The 23,041-nt window shown below is 40.0% G+C and overlaps 1 protein-coding gene across 1 annotated transcript in view; it reads right to left on the reverse strand.

Moving 5' to 3' along the window:
- Positions 1–1,084: 1,084 nt before the first annotated feature.
- SFXN1 (sideroflexin 1) overlaps positions 1,085–23,041 on the reverse strand; it is a 39,027-nt gene continuing 17,070 nt past the window's right edge. The window contains exons 3-11 of the mRNA XM_018556987.1: positions 18,308–18,478; positions 15,725–15,823; positions 13,265–13,340; positions 9,761–9,846; positions 8,903–9,030; positions 7,108–7,157; positions 6,974–7,023; positions 5,286–5,333; positions 1,085–1,323 (exon numbers count right to left, since the gene is read on the reverse strand). Of these exons, the coding sequence (XP_018412489.1) occupies positions 1,227–1,323; positions 5,286–5,333; positions 6,974–7,023; positions 7,108–7,157; positions 8,903–9,030; positions 9,761–9,846; positions 13,265–13,340; positions 15,725–15,823; positions 18,308–18,478 (805 nt within the window). The 3' untranslated portion in view covers positions 1,085–1,226. The remainder of the gene's footprint in view (positions 1,324–5,285; positions 5,334–6,973; positions 7,024–7,107; positions 7,158–8,902; positions 9,031–9,760; positions 9,847–13,264; positions 13,341–15,724; positions 15,824–18,307; positions 18,479–23,041) is intronic.

Below are 23,041 nucleotides of genomic sequence, written 5' to 3' on the forward strand. Positions count from 1 at the left end.
AAAATCTCTTTCACTGCCCTTCAGACTGAATACAGGTACGCAAGCTATTATCCAGAAATCTGAATGCTCAGGTCAACAAGAACGTTCTCAGTGATCTGGATCACTGCCTTGATTACATTGTACTGCATATACAAATTTACACTGGATTTTGCCAATACTACTTTCTTTTGCCAATAACTAGGTTATTGTGCAGCAGACCTAGAGCAAACGGGAACTTTGCTGACCAATAGCAACCACAGTAAATGGTTCCGCAATACCATTATGCTAAAAAAAAAAAAATGAGAGACTATGACTGTTCAATGTAGTGGCAATGCCCGATGCTAACTATGTATATGCAGGCTGTATATCAGAGTGACAGAGTGAGTTATGATATTTCTCACCATGGCTGATGGACAGGTATCAAGTTCTTACAAACATAGGGTCTTATTTTGTACTTTTGCATGCTGTGAATACTTGGAACTACCACCTCTGGGTGTTGAGGAGCATAGGAATTATAAATCAGCCCCATAGTGTGTACTTTGAGAATGCTTTTATGGTACATATTTGCTGTATTACATTCCGTTGCAATTTCCTGGCTTACCCTGTATATCCCCACCTTAAATACTACCAACACTAAAAGACACCCGAACAAGAAATGGAATATGTCATGTGCTCTCTCATCAACTACCAAAATGACTGCCACTTAAGACTTATGTTTAAAATACTCAGTGCAAACAGCAAAGATGTGCAACAACCCATAGCACCAATCAGAAAAAGAGGCTCAATTCTCATAGTATTATGAGGTCTCCAAAAAGATGCAAAATAAAAAAAAAAATAAAGTGAAACAAACTAAAACAATACAATATAATACTGGACAAAAGGTTTCTGGATAGAATATTTCATACCTTATTTTTTTCCCTTTAACTTTTTTAACCCACTTAAAAACTGTTTGCAGTCAACTGTAAACAAGGCAAGAAGCTGCCAGACAATATGACTAAAGAAAAGAACATTTTAAAAGGAACTAACGAGATAAAGTGGAAATCCTGTAAAAAATAATTTGAATGTCATGTTGGAACTTTTTGTGTAAAAATAAATCATGGAGCTACATTTCGTTTAAAACATATAAAACAAATATATTGTGTTCTTCAGTAAAATGGAATTTAGGACCGTCTTTCTCTTTCCTACGAGGTCAAGAAGACACATTTCCAGATAAGGGATGGCCCTCCGAGGTGACTGAACAGGCCGGATTACAATCCTTTATTAAAGTAGACTCTCTCCAGCCCTGGATTGTTTTCCTTGATGTATGCTTGCAGTTCAGGCTCCAGGCGTGACACAGACATTGAGCTAGACAAAAAAAAAAAGATTAATTAACAGATTCGGGGTAACCTATGAGACTAAAAAAAGGATGAAACTAAATCTGTAACACCTGAATAACTAAGCAGCACCACAACAGCATCATTCACGGTTTAAAGAATACTGTAAATAAATACTAATTACAATTTAAAACTTCAGGCATATGAAAAACATTAAATCCAGAAATATATTCATGAATGTATAATTACATATAAGTGTATCCAATTGTTACTGGAACCATATGAATGAATGGGGCCCCAACAAGTGTGCGCCTAACGCGCACACTTGTTGGGGCCTAACAGGACCTGTCTAAGATAATTCTCTTGCACAGACCGTATTGCGCCATGCAGGGCCACACAGTGAAGAATTCAGGAGCAGGGGTGAAGAGAAATATTTTTACACTACAATGAAGGGGGTCGTGTATATTTAAATGACAACTCCACATGAACAAATTTGTCATTTAATATGCACAATAAAGCATGTTAATTCTAGCCCAAATTGCGAAAGGGCCTTCAAGGTGATCATACACCACAAAAACTAAATATTGTGATGGGATCAATAAAGCCTTAATGACACTTTTCAAACAATATAGACCTGTGCTAAATTAAAAAAAGCCCTGTTGCCACTTTCAGTAGCTTTACCGACATGTGCGACAGATTCAGGTAATTCTTACCGTCAACAGTTTAAGAATTTGTCGCTATGGCTGCGACAGATTAAAGAAAAATGACTGGCAGTTTACAGATTGAAAAACTGGTGTTAATTAAGACCAATTCTGATCTGACGTACAGAGAGATGCCAGTGTTCAGAGTGAGGTATGTATGTGCTGGAAGCTGTCATGAATCTGACCACTTCCTGTTCATTAGGTGCTAGGACACTGGGCCACCAGAGTCCTAGAAACCAATTATGCATCCCGGGCCCCATTCATGGCTATATTTGGTTAATGACATCAGCCAGCATCCCCCTTTGTTTACATTAATTGCCTTAGTGACTTTGAGTGGGCAGAGCCTGATGGGGAATTCTGAAAACCATGTTCCCCATCAGGTCCATTCTGCTGTTCACTGAAAGGAGGCAAAGTAGAGGTGATCTCAGATCATTTGTATAAAATGAGCAGTCATCTTGTCCGCCCCCTGCCATGGTTTTCGGTTTTCAATTATATCAGGATGGAGAGCGGGGAGTAGAGCAGAGAATGTCTGTTTGCCAATCTGCTCTCTGTGATCGCTGAGATAGGAGCGCTGTACTTATAGCGCCCCCTATCTCAGCTGTCACAGGCTGCACAGAATCGAGCCTAATGCAGTTGCTTGATGTTCTGTGTTGGAGGGCAGGTTCCATAAGGAGAATCTGTCACATTCAAACACTATCACATAGGGACTTGTTAGCTGCTGTGTGAAGGTAATAAGGTTAAGTGAAAAAAAAAAAACCCTGTAAAAAAACAATTAAAATAATAAATTGATAAAACAGTAAAAAAATAAAATAAAATTTAAAAGTAAAAAAAAATAATAAAACAGTGATAAAAAAGTAAAAATAAAATTAAGTGATAAACTAAAAATAAATAAATAAATAAAACCAACCGTGGCCGCACCGCCATCTGCATGTGAATAAGTAGTGCTTTCTAACATGCAAGTCATTTGGAAAATGGAATTACCCGCTCAAATTTGGCCCCCTCTCCCCACATTCCATCCCCCGGCGCTATACTTTCCTTTCGGCGCACGGTCCTTCCCCTCCGCCAGTACAGGTGTACTATCTGTACCCCATACTGCCATCCAGCACAGCCCTGCCCTATGGATTTTGAATTTCTTTTGCAAATTGCAAGTATTCGTTGGTCAGCGCGGTCAGGTGACCACGCTGACCAATGAGAAGCGCTTCTTTGCATAAAAATGGCTTTAAAACAAGCCGTCCCTGAACTTTATAGCTGCTTTTATGAGAAGTTATTTATTCTCAAAGATCACAACAAAGACTCTAGTTTAAACCATATGACAAGGGGCTGTACTCATAAAATTCAGACATATTTTCCTACCCAGGAAGCCACTGTCTGTGTTTGGAGCATTTGTTCGTGCACATGCACTAGTTTACAAAAGTACCAGCATATACCAGCAGCACAGCCTTTGATGTCAATGAGCAGCTCTACGCAGTACCTGTGGCTTTCTAGGCAAGAAATACGCTAACATTTTACGAGTACGGCCCCCATGTGTCTGTGTGTATGAGGCTTCAGAGGGCTTGCAGGCTGCCAAGATTCTGCTGCAATTGAAAAAACACATTTCTCCCAAATGCCTCTAGATATGGAGGTGAATGAGGGCTTGTTTTAAAGTGCTTTTACTTCTTGTTTGGAATTTGTGGGAAACAAAGTTTTCATTAATAGTATCCAGAACAAAGGAGACAGAACATAGCAATCAATGCAGTATAAACAGATTACAAATCACACAATTGGTGCGCAGATAGCATAAGCATCAAGTATATAGCATAGAAAATCTGAAAAGAATACTTGTTTAGAACGTTAAATACTTTGGTATGCGTAGCCTACTTTTCTATAAACCAGATCAGTGCAGCGTATTGTAAGAGAATCTGCATCCCTCTTCATTGTCTTCCCACTGTACAAATATCTCAGTAAAGGTTGAAATGCCAGTGTGGTAAATCTTTTTGCAGAAACAAAGCTTCTTAAAGGGGCTGTCATCAGAAAAGAATGGGGGCTGCTATATCTGACTCACATTTGAAAATGCTAGCTACCCGTGTCTGGCTTCAATAATAGAGCTACAGCAAAGCATGCTGCAAATGAGTTTGAGAAAAAACAGTGTCAGAATTCTTTATCTCCATACTTGTTCCGAGTAAGACAATTGAACAAGCATTGAAGTCATAACATTACCATGACATCACTGAAAAAAAGTGCAGATTGACTACTTTTTACATTTGAGCAGCTGCTGAACACATGGAGGCGGGGGGGATTTCTCAAAACTGGAGAAGACAAAATCTGGAGCACATTTGCATTGCAGCCAATCAGCTTTTCTGTCTCATTTCCAAATCTTAACTGAACAAACTGAAGAGAGATGCTGATTGGCTGCAATGGGCAACTGCTCCAGATTCTGTTTGCTGAAGTTTTCATAAATTCCCCCATTGTGTAATCGCTTACTGAAGTTTATGTGCCACAGTACCGCAAAAGAGGAAGTGAGTCACCAACATGGGCAAAAGGAATAAAGATTCTTGTAAATTCTGCAAAAAGACTTGTAGTCACGGGCTTTGGTGCACAGGACAGGGGGTTTCCCATTCAGATCCTCTATTAGGTACTTCAATACTGCTGTACTGGGACTGGCAGTTTGCTGTGAGTGGTCAAGCTGTGTTTGTAATACATACAATATTATGCATAAAAAAAAATGAAAAACTAGAAGTAAATCTGACATAGGATTATAATTAATGATATATTATTAATAATTATGTAATAGAGCTTCATGGGCCTTTGTATTGGTCAGAAAAGCATGGCACGGAGTAATGTGGAGGGTTGCATGCCAGAGATCTGGCTTTCTAAAGCTGGGTATACACAACGTGTATTTTATCCAATTCCTAATGCTAGCTCCTGCGCGTCATCCTTTGATTTGTAAAATCGAAGGAGCCAGGCACAAAATTGTCGGCAGAACAGCTTTTGCATCCAATCAGATGCAGGCACTGTTCAGGTATTTTGACAGCCGCCTGACTGACTGTCAAACTACAATAGTTGCAGTGGGAGATTCTTCCATTTTTTATTTTTGCGTTCAGCCCAAAAGCTGAATAAAAAAATTCTAACACTGTATATCCAGCTTAAGTGATCCAGGTTTGCCATTTCTGTGTGACCAATAGAGAGACGCTGGAAGGTAAAAAGAAAAGATGCCTCCTGGAACTGCTGAATGCCTGCTTTTCAGGTCAGCTTTAAAATGTTACACAATCACTATATTAATGGCATTAGAAAATAATGTGTAAAATACACTTACCTCTTTTGGGGAAATAATGCACAGCAAAGTGGTGTCGCAAATACCAAACTGAAAAAAAAGGGCATATTTATAAAAATCTCTTAAAAAAATATCTTCTTTAAAACCTAGTTTCACTTATAGATTACAGAAATGTCCCTGTATAACACTGAAAATATTAATTTTAAGGTACATCCATACCAATAATGTTTTATTTAAATACAATGGGATGGATGAAAAGATAGATGCAACTAAAAACACTATGAAGGGAATTTATCAAAACTGGAGCAGCTGTGCATGGCAACCAATCAGCTTCTCTCTCTCATTTTCAAATCTTAACTGAACAAACTGAAGAGAGAAGCGGATTGGTTGCCATACACAGCTGCTCCAGTTTTCATAAATTCCCCCCTCTATATCTTTATGTTTTGCTTAATCATTCATAGCTTCACCAACTTTTCTTTCTAGTTATTTCAGAATGGCTGAGGGTCAGTTCAGACCTTTGGAGCAAATCTGCAACACATGCACCTTTAAGGTATGTTTTCTGGCATTTGGCATGTACATTTCTAGTACAGAAAGACCCTTCGCTGTTACTTCCAATACATGCACCAAACTACGTCCATCTCTGCCTCCTAATAAGGTGGTATTTCAAGGTACAATGGGTAGAGCTTCTCTACGTCCTGCCATACTGTCACTATTTTTTTATACTATCTCCTACTTCACCAAATTTCTTTGGCTTTCTTCTTTTTGTGTCTGAACCTTACCTAAACTAAGTTATAGGATCCTTGCTTCAAACAAAGTAGGAGGCTACCACTGCTGACCAGTCCTTTCAAAAATGCCAGGGAACAGGCTGTTATACTGACCCTCTTGCTTTTACATTTTGAGACACTGACCAGGAACAAGTATACAGATAGAGTTTCAGTAATTACAGTCGCCATATTTATTTGATGGCAGGCTTAAAGAAGGGGCTACACCCTGCACTGCAAGGGTTAATTGCTCATTTTGGCCTACAGGTGAAAATAAAAAAAAGATATACTCACCTGATTCTTGGGGACCGCTCCCCCTCGGCTCCAGCTGTCCAGATGTCCCCCGGCATCTAATACAATGTATGTGATGACATTCTTAGACCACCGGAGCCCAGAGGAGAAGAGGCTGCTTGAGCCAGGTGGGACCGAGGATCAGGTGAGTATTTCTACTTTATTTTCGTTCCCTAGACAAAACTTATCAAAGTCCCAGAGTTGTGCTTTAAGAGTATAGATTTTCATGTAGGTTTTCATATTAGTTCCCCCTTTTTTTTTTTATTGCTCACTCCTTTTTTTTTTAGTTTTGTTTGCAGCTAGCACTTTACATAGTATATTTTAGTAGTTGACTATACTATTAAAATATTCAGTTTTTGGGGAAATCACCTGTAAATGGTTGTGATCAATTTATACACTTTTATAATGTTTGAGGATATGGATCATATGTGGGGGCAATACATTTTTATGGTGTTTATTTAACTTATTTACAGAAGATGGAGATATTTCTGATAGTCACAGTAATAAATGCAGAGGACAGTTATCATCGTTAAAAGGTATGTCTATGGCTCTAGGTCTTATTGGTATGTTTTTGATGTTCCTTTTATTTAGTATTGGTGTGCTATGTTTTTGCTAGATAATAGTTTTTTTCTCATATATCTTCAAAGGAGATGAATGCTGAAATGCTGAAATTCTTACCAGAATCCCACTAATCCTACTTGTATGGGGGCATTCATCCATGGAAATCGCTAAAATGCAAAACACAATTGTATGAAAATTAAGCAATTGAGTCGGATGAAATTACATTATATACAGCAGAATTTGAACATTACCTTAAGAAATGCTTTCTTTTCCAAACTGTTCATTATAAATGGAGGGATGGCTGTAAATATAGCAAACAAGTGAAGTTAGCTGATAATGTTGTGCTATCCTGGAATATTTCACGTTGGCTTCAAATCTGGTTTGAGTTAGTAGTTAATGTTCCACATACTTCTGAAGAGCAGTAAATAAAGACATAGGGCATATTGGCATATTCAAAAAAGGCTCCATCCCTCAGGTTGACGTCCATGCTAAAAAATGTCATATAGAAATGAACCGGCCAGCCTGCTAATCTAAGAGCACTCCACTTACTCACTAGGGAATCAGCCACTCTGAGATGCAGATGGTAAGAAGACACTATAATCAAAATCAAGCAGCTTTGTTTCTTCAGCACACTGAAGAACTTGCTTCCAGAGAAAGCTCCACTTTTATATAACTACACGCTGCTAAATATATCTCTTTTAAATCTATTGTTTATGCACTGCCTTTGCTGTAGAGAAAAAAACGACTACTTTCAGAATGAAATGTGCACAGTGTAATAGAATTCCTAAACTGTATACAGTTACTACCTTATTATGGTACACAAATAAAAAAGGGTGAAGAACCTGTTTTTAGAACCCCATAGTAGCAATGGTTACATGTATTCTCCAATTCTCTTTAGCACTCTCTAGAATTGATACATTGTATCTCGTTACTAAGATAATATTTATTTTCTATGATCCTCCGCACCATCTAGTGGCCAAAATGCAGTATTTTCCCTGATACGCTCTATATTCTTTAAAGGAGAACTATGGGGTTAGGGCTTTTCCCCATAGTTCTCCTAAGGGTAACGGGAGGACACAAACTAGCGTCCTCCCGTCACCCAAAGCTCAGTATGCCACGAACTACAGCTCGCGGTATACCGAGACGCCACAGCTGAAACGGATCCCGACAATTATGTCTGGATCCACCCAGCTGCGTGAGTGACAGCTGGCTCTGCCTATCTAGAGGCAGAGCCAGCGGTACCCGCCCCTGTCCGTTCCACCAGTCAGCAGAGGGGGGAATCCAGGCCCTCCCGTCACGGCTCTCTGCAGTGACAGGATCGAGAAGTGAGTGAGCGCCAGTATATGTTCGCTCACTTCCAAATCGCATGTATATTAACGGGCATCGGTGCCCGTTTTTAAATTGCGGCCATTTCCCGGCGGCGCGCGCAAGGGGGCGTGTCTGAGCGGACGTCTGAAGATGCCTGCTCAGATCTAGAGAGCTCCTGGCCAGCCGTTTTTTTACTACGGCCGGCCCGGAGGCAGTTAAGAACTAACCTATTTGTACCACTGCCCATTAGAGTCTAACAACATTTAATCAGAAGAAAAGATAACCTAAGAATATTCGATTTTGCCCCATTCTCACAACAGTTGGCTAATTCATGCGGAACAAATGTACATGCAGTGTCGATAGACAGTGACTGAAGTCAATCAGCTACAGGCACTGTTCTGGCATTCAGACAGCGGCACACTCACCACTATAAAAATACAATAGCCCCAGAGGGAGATTCCTACATCCACACTGTTTAGAGTGGATAAAGAAATCTGTTAGATCACTTTCATCTAGCCCGCAGGCTGAAAAAAAAAAATCTCACAATGTAAGGCCAGCTTAAGTTGTTGTTATAAAAAAAGAACTATTTTTTTGTGTGAAATATGGCACATCTAATAACTATTAGCATGCCACATTAAACTCTCCTAAACTCTACTGGCAAAATAACCTCATGAAAAGAAATGGTAAATAGTCTGTAGTCTCTGACAGAGAAGTGAATTTGTTATATTGTGTACATACCCATGCCAGGAGCAGCCATCAGGATCCTGGAGACGACCACCTGAGTGATGGCTTGTTTAGCAGCAGTAGCAGATTCTCCTATTCGATTCCCATTTTCATCTGTGACTGGTATACCATACTTTAATTCTCTGTAAAATATTACAAATCCAATACATACATTGCATGGGCTTTTCATTTTGTGATAAGGTTTTAATTTAAAATCAGAATAAATAACACACTGTTGTTCCTGTCGTGATGAAAGACTATACCTTTCTTCAGATGGCACCTGTGAGACAAACAGGGTTGGCATGATATAGCCTAACCAGACTTTTCAACACCTAGACTAAAGGTGCCCATAGACATAGGAGGACAACAGAATACGCAGGCATGATCTAACTCCATTTTGCTATCTCAGGAAGTCAGCCCTGTCATTTATACAAATCCAGGAGTTTGAGAAGAGACAATAGTGCTACATCAAAAGGAATTAAACAGCCAATGCGTTTTGGGGAGTTGCACAATGCCTCGCTCCTCAGGGCTTACAGTGCTGTCTGAAAAACATGGCAGACCCAGGGAAATTAGGTTCAGGAGTACAATTTGTTTCTTCTTCCAAAGTAGTCTTCAGCAACTGGTTGTACTTTATATGAATGGATGGATGGCTTGGACAATGATTCATGTTAAGTGTGGGGGAAACAATATTAATCAACAGCTTTGGGAATAATAGTAATAATAATATTATCCATGCAAAAGGAAAAACTGTTACAACAAACTGTACTATTTTTAAATGAGGATTTTTTTTTTTGCCAAACTCTTAACATAGCTGCAAATATAACATACTCTTTTTTTCTGTTTTCATGCCTCAAAGGTACACTAGCATCTTACCGTTGCCTCATTAATGGGATGTTGATACAGTTAGCAGCAGCAACAGCAGCAAAAGGGACAAATCTTCCTATAAGTGGTGAAACATGCTAAAAAAAAAAAAAAAGATAGGATTTTCCTTGTTACAAACTTGTATAGTTTAGATAATGTCCCGTGCCTTAAATAATAACCATATGTTTTACAACTCTACACGTAAAGAGTAGTTCTTTGTAGTACCTTAGTATTCAGTGCACGTGTGTAGTCAAGTTCAATAGAATTTGATAGTCCTGGATTCCCCAAACCTGGCTGTGTTATTAAGCAAGCAGGCCTCACATATATTCACAATAAAGATAGCCATCTCTACACAACAGGTGCATCAATGAAAAACAAAATGTGCCAAAGCCTAAAGTTTGCAAGAGACTTGTCTGCCCATTAGTTAGGTCAGTAAAAAAAAACATTTAGGCTTCCAGATGCCGAATTTGTGACCTGATCTCAAAAATATAAAAGTACAAATGCGGTGCTTGATTGAAGTTTCTTTGCTGAAAAAAAAAAATCCTTGGCTACATAACATAAGCCTGCCTTTGACTTGGTCAGGCCAGTGGTCTCCCTACACCAAAATGGTGATTCAAGCCTGAAAGAATTTAATAAGCACCTGGATTTATCCCTCTGATCTAATGTATACTTTCCCTACTGCCGAAACAAATGAATGATAAAAAACAATCATTTTCAAAACTTTAGAAAAAAAAAAAAAGTATGACCTGCAGTAGCTGCATGTGTAACTTACCTTAACCTGCAGTCTACTCCTGCTGCTCCATTTTAGATGCTTCCAATCTGCCCCAATCAGCCAGCAGCAAGGAGGTCCCAGCAAAAGGAATAAGCATGCTGATCTCTCACTTTCCCACTCTAATCAGCAGTGTATAGAGGTTTCACCTGCTTTACATTGCTACTCTAACACCTCCACACACTGCAGACAGCCAATCCGTGAAGCAGGACTGAGGGGTGCAGTTGCATACTTGAACATTTTTGAAATCAGTATCAGCAGTGTGTGGGGGATACACTCACTCTGCCCAGATCCACTGTTCAGCTATCATCAGCATGTGCAGGTTTCATTTACTCTGCCCAGATCAATTGTTCAGCTATCATCAGCATGCGGAGGCTTGACTTACTCTGCCCAGATCCACTGTTCAGCGATCATCAGCATGTGGAGGCTTCACTTACTCTGCCCAGATCTACTGATTGGTGATCAGCAGTTTGTGGAAGCTTTACTTACTCTGCCTAGATCCTTTGATCAGTAGCACGTGGAGGCTTCACTAACCCTGCCTAGCTTCACTGATCAGCTAACAGCAGCGTGTGGAGGCTTCACTAAACTCTGCTCAGCTCTGCTGATCAGCCACTCACTATGCCTGGTTTGACTAAATCCTCCATACACTGCTGGTAGCTGTCACACTCTGTAAAATAATATTGTATAGTAAGAAGCTTGCTCTGAAACTATTCTTCCAGTAATAACGAATAAATTATGCAATTGATTGTTTAGTAGTTAAAGCTGTAATCTTTAGACAGCTGCAATTTCTATAAACTGCAAAAAGGTCTCTTCCTTACATGTCCCTGTACTGAATTTTGTGCACACTGCTGAAAACAGATTAGTGGAGCAGGGCAGAGAGTGAAGACTCTGCACAGTGCTGACAGCTTATCAGGGCAGAGTGTGAAGACTCTGCGTACTGCTGATTAGAGATGCACCGAAACTTAATTTTTAGACCCAAACTGAAAATAAAAAATTTGTCAGGCCGAAACCATAGTTTACATTTTTTTTATTTTAAAATGATTTATTTATTTTTACTTTACTGTCAGGGGCTTTGGGGAAATATCAGTGGTCTAAACAGAGTCCTAAATCTCTTTTTCTGCAGCCCCTGTCATGAATAACTAGGAAGCCACTGTACTGAGTGTTCCTGTCCATTTATGAACTGTGGAGATAGTATAATATGTCCACAAACATGAATGAACAGGAAGTGATGTAGAACACTTCCTGTTCATTCATTACTGGGGACACAGTAAGCATACTATGCCCACAGTTATTTACAAACACTAAGCGATCAGCTGTTCGCTGAGTGTTTGACAGGGGTGTCAGGATGGAGAGAGGTGTACAGGATGGGTGCCGGTCTATGTCCCATCGGATCCCTACTGCCTCTGCCGACATGGGCAGGGGAGAGCAGCAGGGATCAGATGAGACATAGACCGGCACCCAGTGGGGAGGAGAGAGGTTAAGGATGCACAACATTTTCTGCTGCATGTTTAGCCGTTTTGGTACTTTCGGCATTCAGCTGAAAGTACCATTTGTGGCCAAAATTCAAGTGCATCCTACTGCTGATGGCTGATCAATGGTGCAGGGCCAAGAGTAAAGACTGCACACTGCTGACAGTAGAGGCTTTATCTGCTTCACTGACTGACTGCCAGCAATGTGGAAGACTTAGTGCAGGGAAAACAGAGTAAGTAAACCTCAGCTGCAAGTTCACTGTACATTATTTTGCTGAACATGTACAGTGACACTGATAATGCTGACAAAGCAAGGCTCATTGATAAAGCATAGCGCTGCTGCAATGTATATGTTGCCAATGCAGCATCATGAGCAAAGTTGTCCCCTCTACCCACACACTTGTTCACTACACAGCTGAGTACACCCCGCTTATCCTTGGGATTTGTAGTCCAAGCAAAACACCTCCAAAGAGCCAGCTCACTGCATGGACCCAGAGAATTGGAAATGTAGTTTCCCAGTGCATGCATACCCTTACAGGAACACACATAATGAGTGCTGCAAACCTCTGCCCCAGCTGGCACTCTAAACAGGAAAATTCAGAAGCCAGTGATGACGTTTGAGGGATTTTTAAAGGTACAAATCTCAGCTTCTTGTGCACATTTTCTATGATTCTAAAACAGGTTCATGTTCAGCACATAGGAAAGAAGATTTGATTGTGAAATTTCTGCTGTCCAGAGATCATCTTTAGGATGTCCACTGACTTATTTGGTCACCAATACATGCAAAAACTGGCTGTTAAACAACAAAAGATTGCGGTATAAAAATGCACATAAAAATATGTGCACAGTCACAGTTGTGGGGGGAGTGCTTTAAAGACATTGATACATTTCGCCTCTCTCAGCAGACAACAATAACTGGCCAGGTAAAAATCAACTTAGCCGATACCTCCCCTCACACAGGCTTGGCCAGTTGATGTTTGTTATATTAAGCAAGGTCCTAAAGACATGCAAACATTCCCCAACGGGGCTATAAATGGCTGGATCTGGTAAATGTTCTCTAAAGTCTATAGACACCATTATATACAAGTAATTCAAAAGAAACTTAACTTAAAGAAATGTTTAACCCTGAAAATAAAAGGCCAGATTTGAGCATGGTTCATTTATGTTACCTGTTTCCCATATGACTTGCTGGATGTGAACAGATAGAAGTGAGCACTGATGAAATGGATATTAGTTATTCAATTAAAAACACAAAATAAGTCCAAACACATGAAATACCTTGGTTAGTGCGTTAAGTCCTAGAGCTGTGGCAACAGCACCTGTGGTGGCAGAAACATAAGCTGTTCCCAGTTGGCTAAAACAACAAGAGGTAGAGTGTTTGCATGTGCACAGAAAAGCATTACATGAAATAATGAAAGGTAAGTGAAAATTTAGTGCGTTTAGGAACTGATCTACAATATTATGCTTCCAAAACACATGCTCTGGGTGTTAACACATAGCGGGTGTATGATAGATAAAAAAAAAGACAAAAAAACAAAACACTTTATATAGTGTTTCTTTATAGGAACAGGCAACTTTAAATAATATATCTAGTAGATAGTTGCTAATCAGCCATTTTATAAACACAAGACTGTTCCTTTAAGTCTTACCTTGATTTAGGATATGCAGAATAAAAGAGGTCCTTTCTCATGACACTCTTTCTGTACATCCTACTAACCTCCTGTAAACTTGACATACAAGTTGTTGGCTTTTATACAGCCCGTCTGGCCTAAAAACCTTTGAATCACTTAATAGAAACAAGTACCCAAATTAGGAAAGATAGACATAAACCAGAGGTCCTTCTCTACCTATGTGACCCAGGGAGGTGGAAAATGTTAAAGGCAAAAAGTCAGCATGACAGCTAGGCAGTTGGTGTTGTCAGAGATCAGTAATGGCACCTTCCATGTCATTCTCATGACAGTTTGCTTTAATGACAGGGGACCTCTCATAACGTGGTTCTTCCTGCATCAGAGAGCAGATTTTTTTTTTAGTCAGCAGCACTATTGTTTGTCAGCCTAGCCAAGTGAGCCTGGAGTAATATAAAAACATATGTTCTCTTTCGGAGGCACTCCTCCAGTCCCTTGAAAAAGCTGATTAGACATATCCAAAATCTTAAAGATGAGCACACTGCATCCAGCTGAATGACATTGACCATCTAACAATTCAGTACTGTCTAAAAATCAGTATGCAATACAAACCTGTAAAGAAGCAAAGAGAGATGGACTGCTACATGATTCATATTTCGAATGAAAAAAAAATGGGAGTAAATACAAATTAAAAGTCTCCAAAGGCCAAGTTCACATGGGGTTTAAAACTAACAGGGTTAGTCACAAAAAGGTGAAGTTTGGAGAAGGCAGGAGAAGTGAACAATCTAGGACAACATAGCTGATTTGGAAAAATTCTCCAATTCAGCTCACTTTCCAGTTCAGCTATGTTGTCCTAGATTGTTCCCTTCTCCTGGCTTCTCCAAACTCTTCACCCTTTTGTGAATAACCCTATAAAATGTCTTTGCAACACCTGTAGCGTTAGATTGCATTACAGACACATTTTACAGGCAGTAGAAAACTATTTCTGAAGCTCTTTGAATGCTTTTTTTTTGGAAAGGTGGAGTGGAGGGGGAGGAGGTGGCGGGTCGGTTGACAAGTCAACAAGCCTTGCCATAGTGTTCTGCAAACGTGTGCCAAATGCCTTACAGGGGTTTGGAATGCATCTGCCGTGCACGTCCACTGACTTTGCAGGTTGCAGGATTGAAATGATGATGATGAAGAAACACAAATGCGCTGTGTGTACCAGGGACGTGCGGTCAGGGGAGGCACAGCCTCACCTAGTATTATGGAGAAAAAAGCTGTCAGCTTCAAGTCTGAAGCGGACAGCTTTTTCTCCATTCAGATTGGCTTGTAACAGGTTACAGAGCAGGGAAAGCCTACCCACTGTGTAACCTGTCATGGATGGAGCGTTGCCTGTTAATTACAGGTAGCGCTGCATAGGCTTTTGACAGGTAGTTAGGTTACACAAGAGCGGGCTTCCCCACTGCTTGTATAACTTAACTTGGTGAGGCAAGAGCTGTCACAGCCTCTACTCTGTGTTAGAGGCGTGAGTTCTGTGGATGGCTTGGACCAATAGCAAACTCCATTGGTCCCAGCTATCCAATCAAAAAAACGAAAAACAAAACAATGAAGACATCGATCTCGATGCCTCATCAGTGACAAGTGAGGGACAGGGAGGCTCCTCCCTTCCTCCTCCCCACACAGCTTGGTTACCGAGCTGGTGGCGGAGCTTCGGCGAGCTGTGTGCCTCACCCAGCACAGAAGGCACGGCACTGGTGTGTACTAGACCTTTCCCTATTCATGTAAAGAACAGGCATTAGCTTTGCAAAGACCTTGGAAAGCTTTAACGTGAAGCAAATGCCTGTTCTTTATGCCTGTGTAAACAAGGTCCAACAGCAATGACTTTGAGCCAATTGCACTAGAATTTTTTGTGGGAAAAGGTCAAACCACAAAATAGTAACACATTCCTGAAGTCATAATGCAATAACTACACATCAGAGACTATGAGCTGCCCTCTGAAACCAGCAGAGTGCAATTGTAACCCAAGGTCAGTCATTTCACTCCAAAACATGGCAAAACTCCAAGTCCATATTGGCATAGTTAAAGCAACTGGGGCTGCTGGCACAAAGCCTCACATAATACTTTCTCCTACCTTCCGGTGATGGGAGCATCTCCACTCCTATTTGTATAGTTAACGATGGCATTAAAAGACTGGTTAATCCACTGCCAAAAGATCACGGCTGGCGTTGTCCTAAAAATAGAAAACAGCATTCACAGGCTTTGTTCATAGTGCTTAGAGGCAGCAGTCAGAAAGACTAAACATGAACATCTGGGCTCCGGCTCTATTTCTATATGGAGAATCCAATGTTAGATGAATACATACTGACTGCCCTCTTCAATTATCTCTTGAAGCAGAAAATGAGATGTCACAATAAAACTGAAATTTCATTTACATTCCATATTTAAATACATTATGTGTGTCACTATGCATTACATGCCCATACCCTAATGGCCACAAATTGCAGTAAATGTTACACATTACCAGAGAAATGGATGATTTGCAATGTGCTCTTATAAAGAATAGGTATGAAAAGCATAACAGCATTTTACATTTAATGTAGCGCACCCAAAAGTGATGCTCCAGTTGCAGACGGTGTCTGTTGATATTAATACCGCTGATTTCTGGGGGCTCAAGCAACAGTGTATTGTAACTGCAGGCCTGGAAGCTCACATATCTCACCACTAGAGTGTGAGACTGGCTCTTGAAAATATGAAATTATATTTTCAGTACTATGAGGAAAGTTTTTACGCTGCTTAAAGTGAGCCTGTGTTTTGCCCATGCAGTGCAAAACAACAGGTTCACTTAAATGCCAGTCTCAGAGCTGCTTATACTTACCTTTTTGCTCCCACACTACAAAGAGAAGGAACCCAGTGTAAAGATTCAGGAGCTTAAACGGGGCTGAAGACTGTCTTCTCACCTCCTTGTGAATGTGATTGGAGCCTAAATGGCAATTCGCAAGTGCTCTCACTTGGGAGGAAGTTGAATGAGTCACATGCGCACCCATATCCAGAAGTACCAGGTATGTCACATTCATTCTTCATATAAGCAGAGAGGCGATACAGCAAAGGAAAGGTAAGTGCCTCCACGGGCAAAGTACAGGTTCACTTTAAGGTAACCACAGGAGCGCACTATTGTATCTCGAACCATACCGTGGATAAACAACAGCTGAAATCAGAACTACTTTTATGCCCATACCCATCCCATAAGTTAATGGGAATGCATAAGAAGTTTAAAGCAGATCTTCAGTTTTTTTTTTAACCAGTTGACATCCGCGGTGTTAAACCCCCTTCCCATCCAGGCCATTTTTCAGTATTCAGCGCTGCGGTACTTTGACTGACATTTATTCCGTCATGCAATGCTGTACTGAAATGAATTTTATACCCTTTTTTGGGGACAGATAGTTTTTATTTTTTACTATATTAAGGAAAAATTACCGAAATTAAAAAAAAAACTGTTTCCCCTATATTAAATGATAAAACATTTATTATTACCCAATTTTTTGGTAAAATATAAAAGACGGGGTCACGTCGGGTAAAAAGACACCAAACATGTCAAGCCTTAAAATTGCGTGCGCGCGCGAAACCTCAAAAAACGATAATACCCAAAATTGGCCCTAGGCGACGCTTTAAAAGCTCTTACCGCTCATCAGTTTAGTGTTATCAGTGATTGATGGCCCTAAAATGATTGCGCTCTCTGCGACGTTCGCGGCGCTATTGTCGTTTTTGCGCGCTGGGGTACCGGGCGCGTATTTACGTTTATAGGTGCGTAAACGTGGGGGTGGGGGAGTTAAACATTTTGGGTTTTTTTTTCCACTTTTTTTATATGTTACTTTTATTTTTTTTCATTTATACATATAATTTCAGCTGCAAAAAATATATATAAGCAAATCTTGATCTTTACAGAAAAAAATTTGAGCTGGGGTCCTTCCTGCTTTTTATGGGTATCCCAAATGATGGACAGTCTTACTGATCAACAGAAAGGCTTGCGTGGTGAGAGTGCAGGGCCAAGCGCAACTCTCACAACAAAAGTTTAAAATAACTTCAGCTTCCTATGATCTCTACATAAACCGAGATTTTGGGCATCACAAAAATCTTTTGCTCAAAAGGAGTGATTGGCAATGACAGTCTTCATGTTTTTTTCATGACAGGTTTTGTTTAATAAATTGTAAAGGCAAGTAAACTGCTGTACTTCCCTCCTATACAGTTTAAAAGCCATTTAAAGAAAACTGTACTGGTACAGTTAACCCTTTAAAGTTGGTGTAGAGGAGGAGAGTGTGTGCCCACTGCAGGCAGCGCAAGAATTACTAGTCACTACTATACTGTCCCTTAATTCAGCTCAGTGAATACCCCACAGGGGAAAATGCCTGTTTGTTAAGCAAATTCAGGACTCACAAACACCTGATTTCCAAATCATGCTTTTATGGAATCTTGAAGAATGGGTTCTGATGTCTAGAATCGCTATATTAACCTCAACATTTTGACTACGAGGAAAGTCCATCCTATTGGAATTAGACAGCAGAGAAACAAATCAAACAGTGATGGAGGATGAAAATGACAAGACCAGTAGCACAGAGTTCAGCATCCAGAACAGGGTACCAGGCAAGAGACCAGGTAACACGAAAAATATATTTTAGCCCATATAGGGGAACACAAAACAAGAGAAGTATAATCTTACCTATAAAAAGTCATCATGCAGCCAGTGATGGTCATGTTCATCGGTACCTGAGCAGACATCCTTCCGATCAGAATCATCTTTTCACCAGTGTCTGGGTGAAAGGCAGAATCATATACATACTTAGCTCTCCACAGTTCATCATCAGTGAGCCCTGGCTGCACAATCCCATGCCTTGAGAAAAAAAAAAAAACATTCATTAGACTTTCTTTTGCCCTTTAAATCCTTGGGCCTTTTTCTCCCTAAATCCCAGAAGGCTTTCTTTGTTTTAGCAATGTCTCAGTTTGGCACCTTCTACTGTTTAAAGTTTGTAGGCTACCCTAACATATTCTACATCTTTTTTTAGGGACAGATAGGGCTTTTATTTGCTAGCAAATTTGGATACATATTTTTTAGAGGTGCACCGAAATGGAAATTTCAAAACCGAAATAAAAAAAATTGTCAGACCGAAAATGTTTTTTATTTTAATTTTTTTAATATATTTTTTTATAAACTTTTTAATTTTTTATATTTATATTTATTCATTTTTTTATCAAATATTTCTATTTTTTACTTTTAGGGGCTTTGGGGAATATTAGGGGTCTAAACAGACCCCTGATATTTCCCTTTTAAAATAGAAAAAGAGATTAAAGACACAAAGTCCTCAATCTCTTTTTCTGTATTCCCTGTTATCAATGAACAGGAATCCTATATACTGAGTGTTCCTGTTCATTCATAACTTGAGAACATTGTGTGTTTACTATAACCACAATCATGAATGAACAGGAGGTGATGTAGATCACTTCCCATTCATTCATAATTTGGGATAAAGTAACCATACCATGTCCTCAATTATCTACAAACACTCAGCGATCACTGATCACTGTGTGTTAGAACTCGCACTTCTCTCTGACACGCTGTCACAGGAGGCTAAGCGAGCGGTGCGGGGAGGAGAGCTCAGCCTCTTGTGACAGTGCTGGCTGTCTCTGCCTACACACCGCTCTGCCGGAGTGCAATAGGAGGTTGAGCGGTGTGGGAGGAGAGACGCCGGCCGCTCACAGCGCTCTCCTCCCGCAGCGCTCAGCCGGCTGTCACACTTTCTCTCCTCCCCGCTGGGACACAGAGCAGCGCCCAGCGGGGAGGAAAGAAAGTAGGGATGCGCCACTGTACTGGCAGGAAAATGGCACTTTCGGCATTTAGCCAAAAGTGCCATTTTCGGCCGATATGTTTCGGCGGCCGATATATCGGTGCATCCCCAATATATTTTTATTTCCTTGGTTTCTATTAGGATTAAATGGTTGCATTTTCCTGCAACTTATTCTGCAGTTTGTGCACCCCATAAATTTACCTCAAAGTGTAAATCAACAATGCCCGCTGATTAACATATTACATCATTGTGACATGTAAATTATGGAATTGTAAAGCGCAAAGTGAATGTATGAATTTTACTTTATTCCTCTTTCAATGATACATTGAAAAACAGGGGAACAGGGGAAAAAAACAGTTGTTTAAATAGTTAGGGTAACATTAGTATAAGATTAAAAGGAGAATAATGGGGTGAGTGAAATACACTCATCACCTTAATTCAAGCCGGCCTGTGACACTGAAGCTGTCACAGGTTGGCTCCATTGATCGGGAAGTCAGCGAACACTTACCGCCAATTGCGGAGTTCCCAATCCTCTCCCTGCAGTGAGTGGTGACTGTCAGTTACCGCTCCCCGCAGGCATTCTCCCCTCCCCTATCTGTTATTGCGCACAACTGGTAGAAAGGGATAGAGCATTGTCACCCATAACAGGAAGTGTAGGATTGCCAGCCATTATTTTAACCAACTCCCATTTAGCGGATGTGCCTAAACGGCCGGACGGGACCCTTGTAGATGCGGGTGGGCTTTTTAAACTGTCCCGCACCCACTTGTGCGCAGCACCCAGTGCGCGCAAATGTGAAAACTACCTAGAATGTAAACAGCTGGTGATGGGTGTTTAAATACAAGCGTTCCGTTGACTACATCGCTTGTATTTTGTGTGGGTGTGCACCCCTCTACCGCCAGTCATGAGATCCGCTGTGCCCAGTGGGGACCGGGACCACCACGGCGGCTCCGTCACCGTAGATTTAAGGGAGGTCAGTACACAATCTCTCTCTGATCACCTCCCCGGTGTCAGAATGCAGGAAGTGATGTTTATTATATCACTTCTGCATTCAGCTATCATTTCCAGCTACAGAAGCCAGAGAGAAGTTGGTGGAGCAGATAGAGACCCCTGATATCTCCATAAAGAGCACCTGTCATGTAAATTGGCTATCACATGGGGGGATTCTTAGCCCCCTATGTGATAGCAAAAAAAAGTTAAAAGTGTAAAAAAAAAAAAAAAAAGAGTTCCCTGCCCCCACATACATACGCAAACATGCGTTGGGTGGACCTACGTGCGAAAATGAAAATTGCGCTGCTTATGTTACATATCACAGCGAACGTCGATTTGTGAGCAATATTTATAGGGCCATCAATCGCTGATAACACTAAACTAATGAGCAGTAAAAGCTTTTAAATGCTATGGCCAATTTTGATAGTGTTTTGCAATTTTGCAGGCGCACGCAATTTTAGACTTGGCATGTTTGGTGTTGATTTACCCAACGTGACCCCGTCTTTCATACTTTACCCAAAAAATTGGGGTGGTAATAAATGTTTCATAACATAACACAGGGAAAGTTTTTTTTTTTTTCAAAATGTTTGGCACTTTTTTTTGTTATATAGTAAAAAATAAAAACCCCAGTGGTGATCAAATACCTCCAAAAGAAAGCTCTGTGTGTCCCCATAAAATGGTATAACATTCATTTCAGTACAGCGTTACATGACTGAATACATGTCAAAGTACTGCAGCGCTGAATACTGAAAAATGGCCTGGCCAGGAAGGGGGTTTAACACCCTGGTCTTCAAGTGGTTAATGAAACCTGCAGAGCTCAAAATATTTGGGAATTATGGGTTAAAGCTTATATGATATTTTAGTGATTGGCTTTAATTACTATCCCTCTGATGCGGAGTCAGCACTATACCTTGCAGCCATGACAACAACCATGAAAATCTTGAACTGCAACTGACAATAGATCTGCTGACGTACAACATTACACTAGCTTAAAATGACTGTTTTTTGCTTACAAAGCTTAGTTGTGTTGCTACAGGCAAGAAGTGTAGTTATTGCAAATCAAAACCTTTTTTTTACGGCATTAATCGGCAGGAGGTTAGCTGAGGTATATCACACTCCTCACTACAACATAATTCTGGGCAATTTATAACCTGGTCACCAACATCACAAGACTAACAGTGAACAATTAATCAAAGCAAACAAACAATAACCAAATAAAAATGTGACACATTTTCTTCAATGTTTACTCTGTGATAGCAGTGTTAGCTCTGCCAATTGACCTTAGTTTTAGAAACAAATTAACATGCTGAAACCCTCACAGAAACAGTTAAAGAGGCAATGCAGGTTTAGAGGTTTCCAAATGCCATAACAATTGCATAATGCCAATTCCTATATAAAATACAGGATGGAAATTTACATAGCAACTCTGGGCAGTAAGGAAAAACAAAATCTAGTGATCTGCTAATGCAATAAAGTACATACTACCAATATACCAAAATTTAGGTGACATTAAAATCAGCAGGTAAATGTTAAAAATGCATTCAAGTACCTTAACTAATAACAAAAATGTATCTTATTTGTGTAACACTCAGCTGTAGATCCTCAAATCATCTCTGAATTCATGCGGACACTGTCCTTCCTTCTGGAGCCTGGCCAATTTTGTTCCCCATGGTCCCTGTGTGTGTTGTAAAGTAGCCACTGCTCCAAGCTCAATCATGTGATAGACTATAATCTCAATACAAATTAGTAAACTAAATGTGAGATTGTAGTTCATCACGGGAGTGAGCTTGGAAATATATCATTTATATATATATAGATATATATAGATCTATATAGATATATATATATCTATATAGATCTATAAAATGTCACCCAGTCAGCATGACCGGACTAGCCTTGCAATTTATGATAACATTTTTTGTGGACAGATGGAGCTTTCTTTTGGTGGTATATAAAATCACCACTGGGGGGGGTTATTTTTTACTATATAATGAAAAAAGTACAGTAAATAAAAAAAAAAGTTTCCCTACGTTATGTTGTAAAACATTTATTCTTACCCATATTTTTGGTAAAACATAAAAGACGGGGTCACGTTGGGTAAATAGACATCAATAGGGATGCACCGATACCACTTTTTTTGGGTCTGAGTACGAGACATCCATTTTCCACCATATGGGGATACAAGGCATAGTTAGCTAGAATAGCAAGCAGTAGTGATTTTTATTTTTTTTATAAACCTAAATCGGCAATTAGGTTTATAAAAAAAAAAGAAGAAAAAATCACTACTGCTTGCTATTCTATTTGGATGAGGCAAATCATGGATGAGGCAGAGCACATGTTCAGACCAGAACACTGTAGTGCATAATGCATTGCATATAGTGTGGAACAGTTATATTTATTTCTGCATACCTGGCTGTATATTACATTTTTTAATGTATAATATACAGCCAGGTATGCAGAATTAGATATAACTGTGCCACACTACAGGTGTGTGCTGGGCACAGGATGGCAAAAAAAAAGTTATATTTGCCTGCTGTAATGCAATTACTAATTGCATTACAGCAGGCAAATATAACTTTTTTTTATGCCATCCTGTTTTTTATGCTGAACATGTGCTCTGCCT

The sequence above is a fragment of the Nanorana parkeri genome, unplaced genomic scaffold (genome assembly GCF_000935625.1).
Source record: "Nanorana parkeri isolate BGI_ZX_2015 unplaced genomic scaffold, ASM93562v1 scaffold261, whole genome shotgun sequence".
Taxonomy (NCBI): Eukaryota; Metazoa; Chordata; class Amphibia; order Anura; family Dicroglossidae; genus Nanorana; species Nanorana parkeri.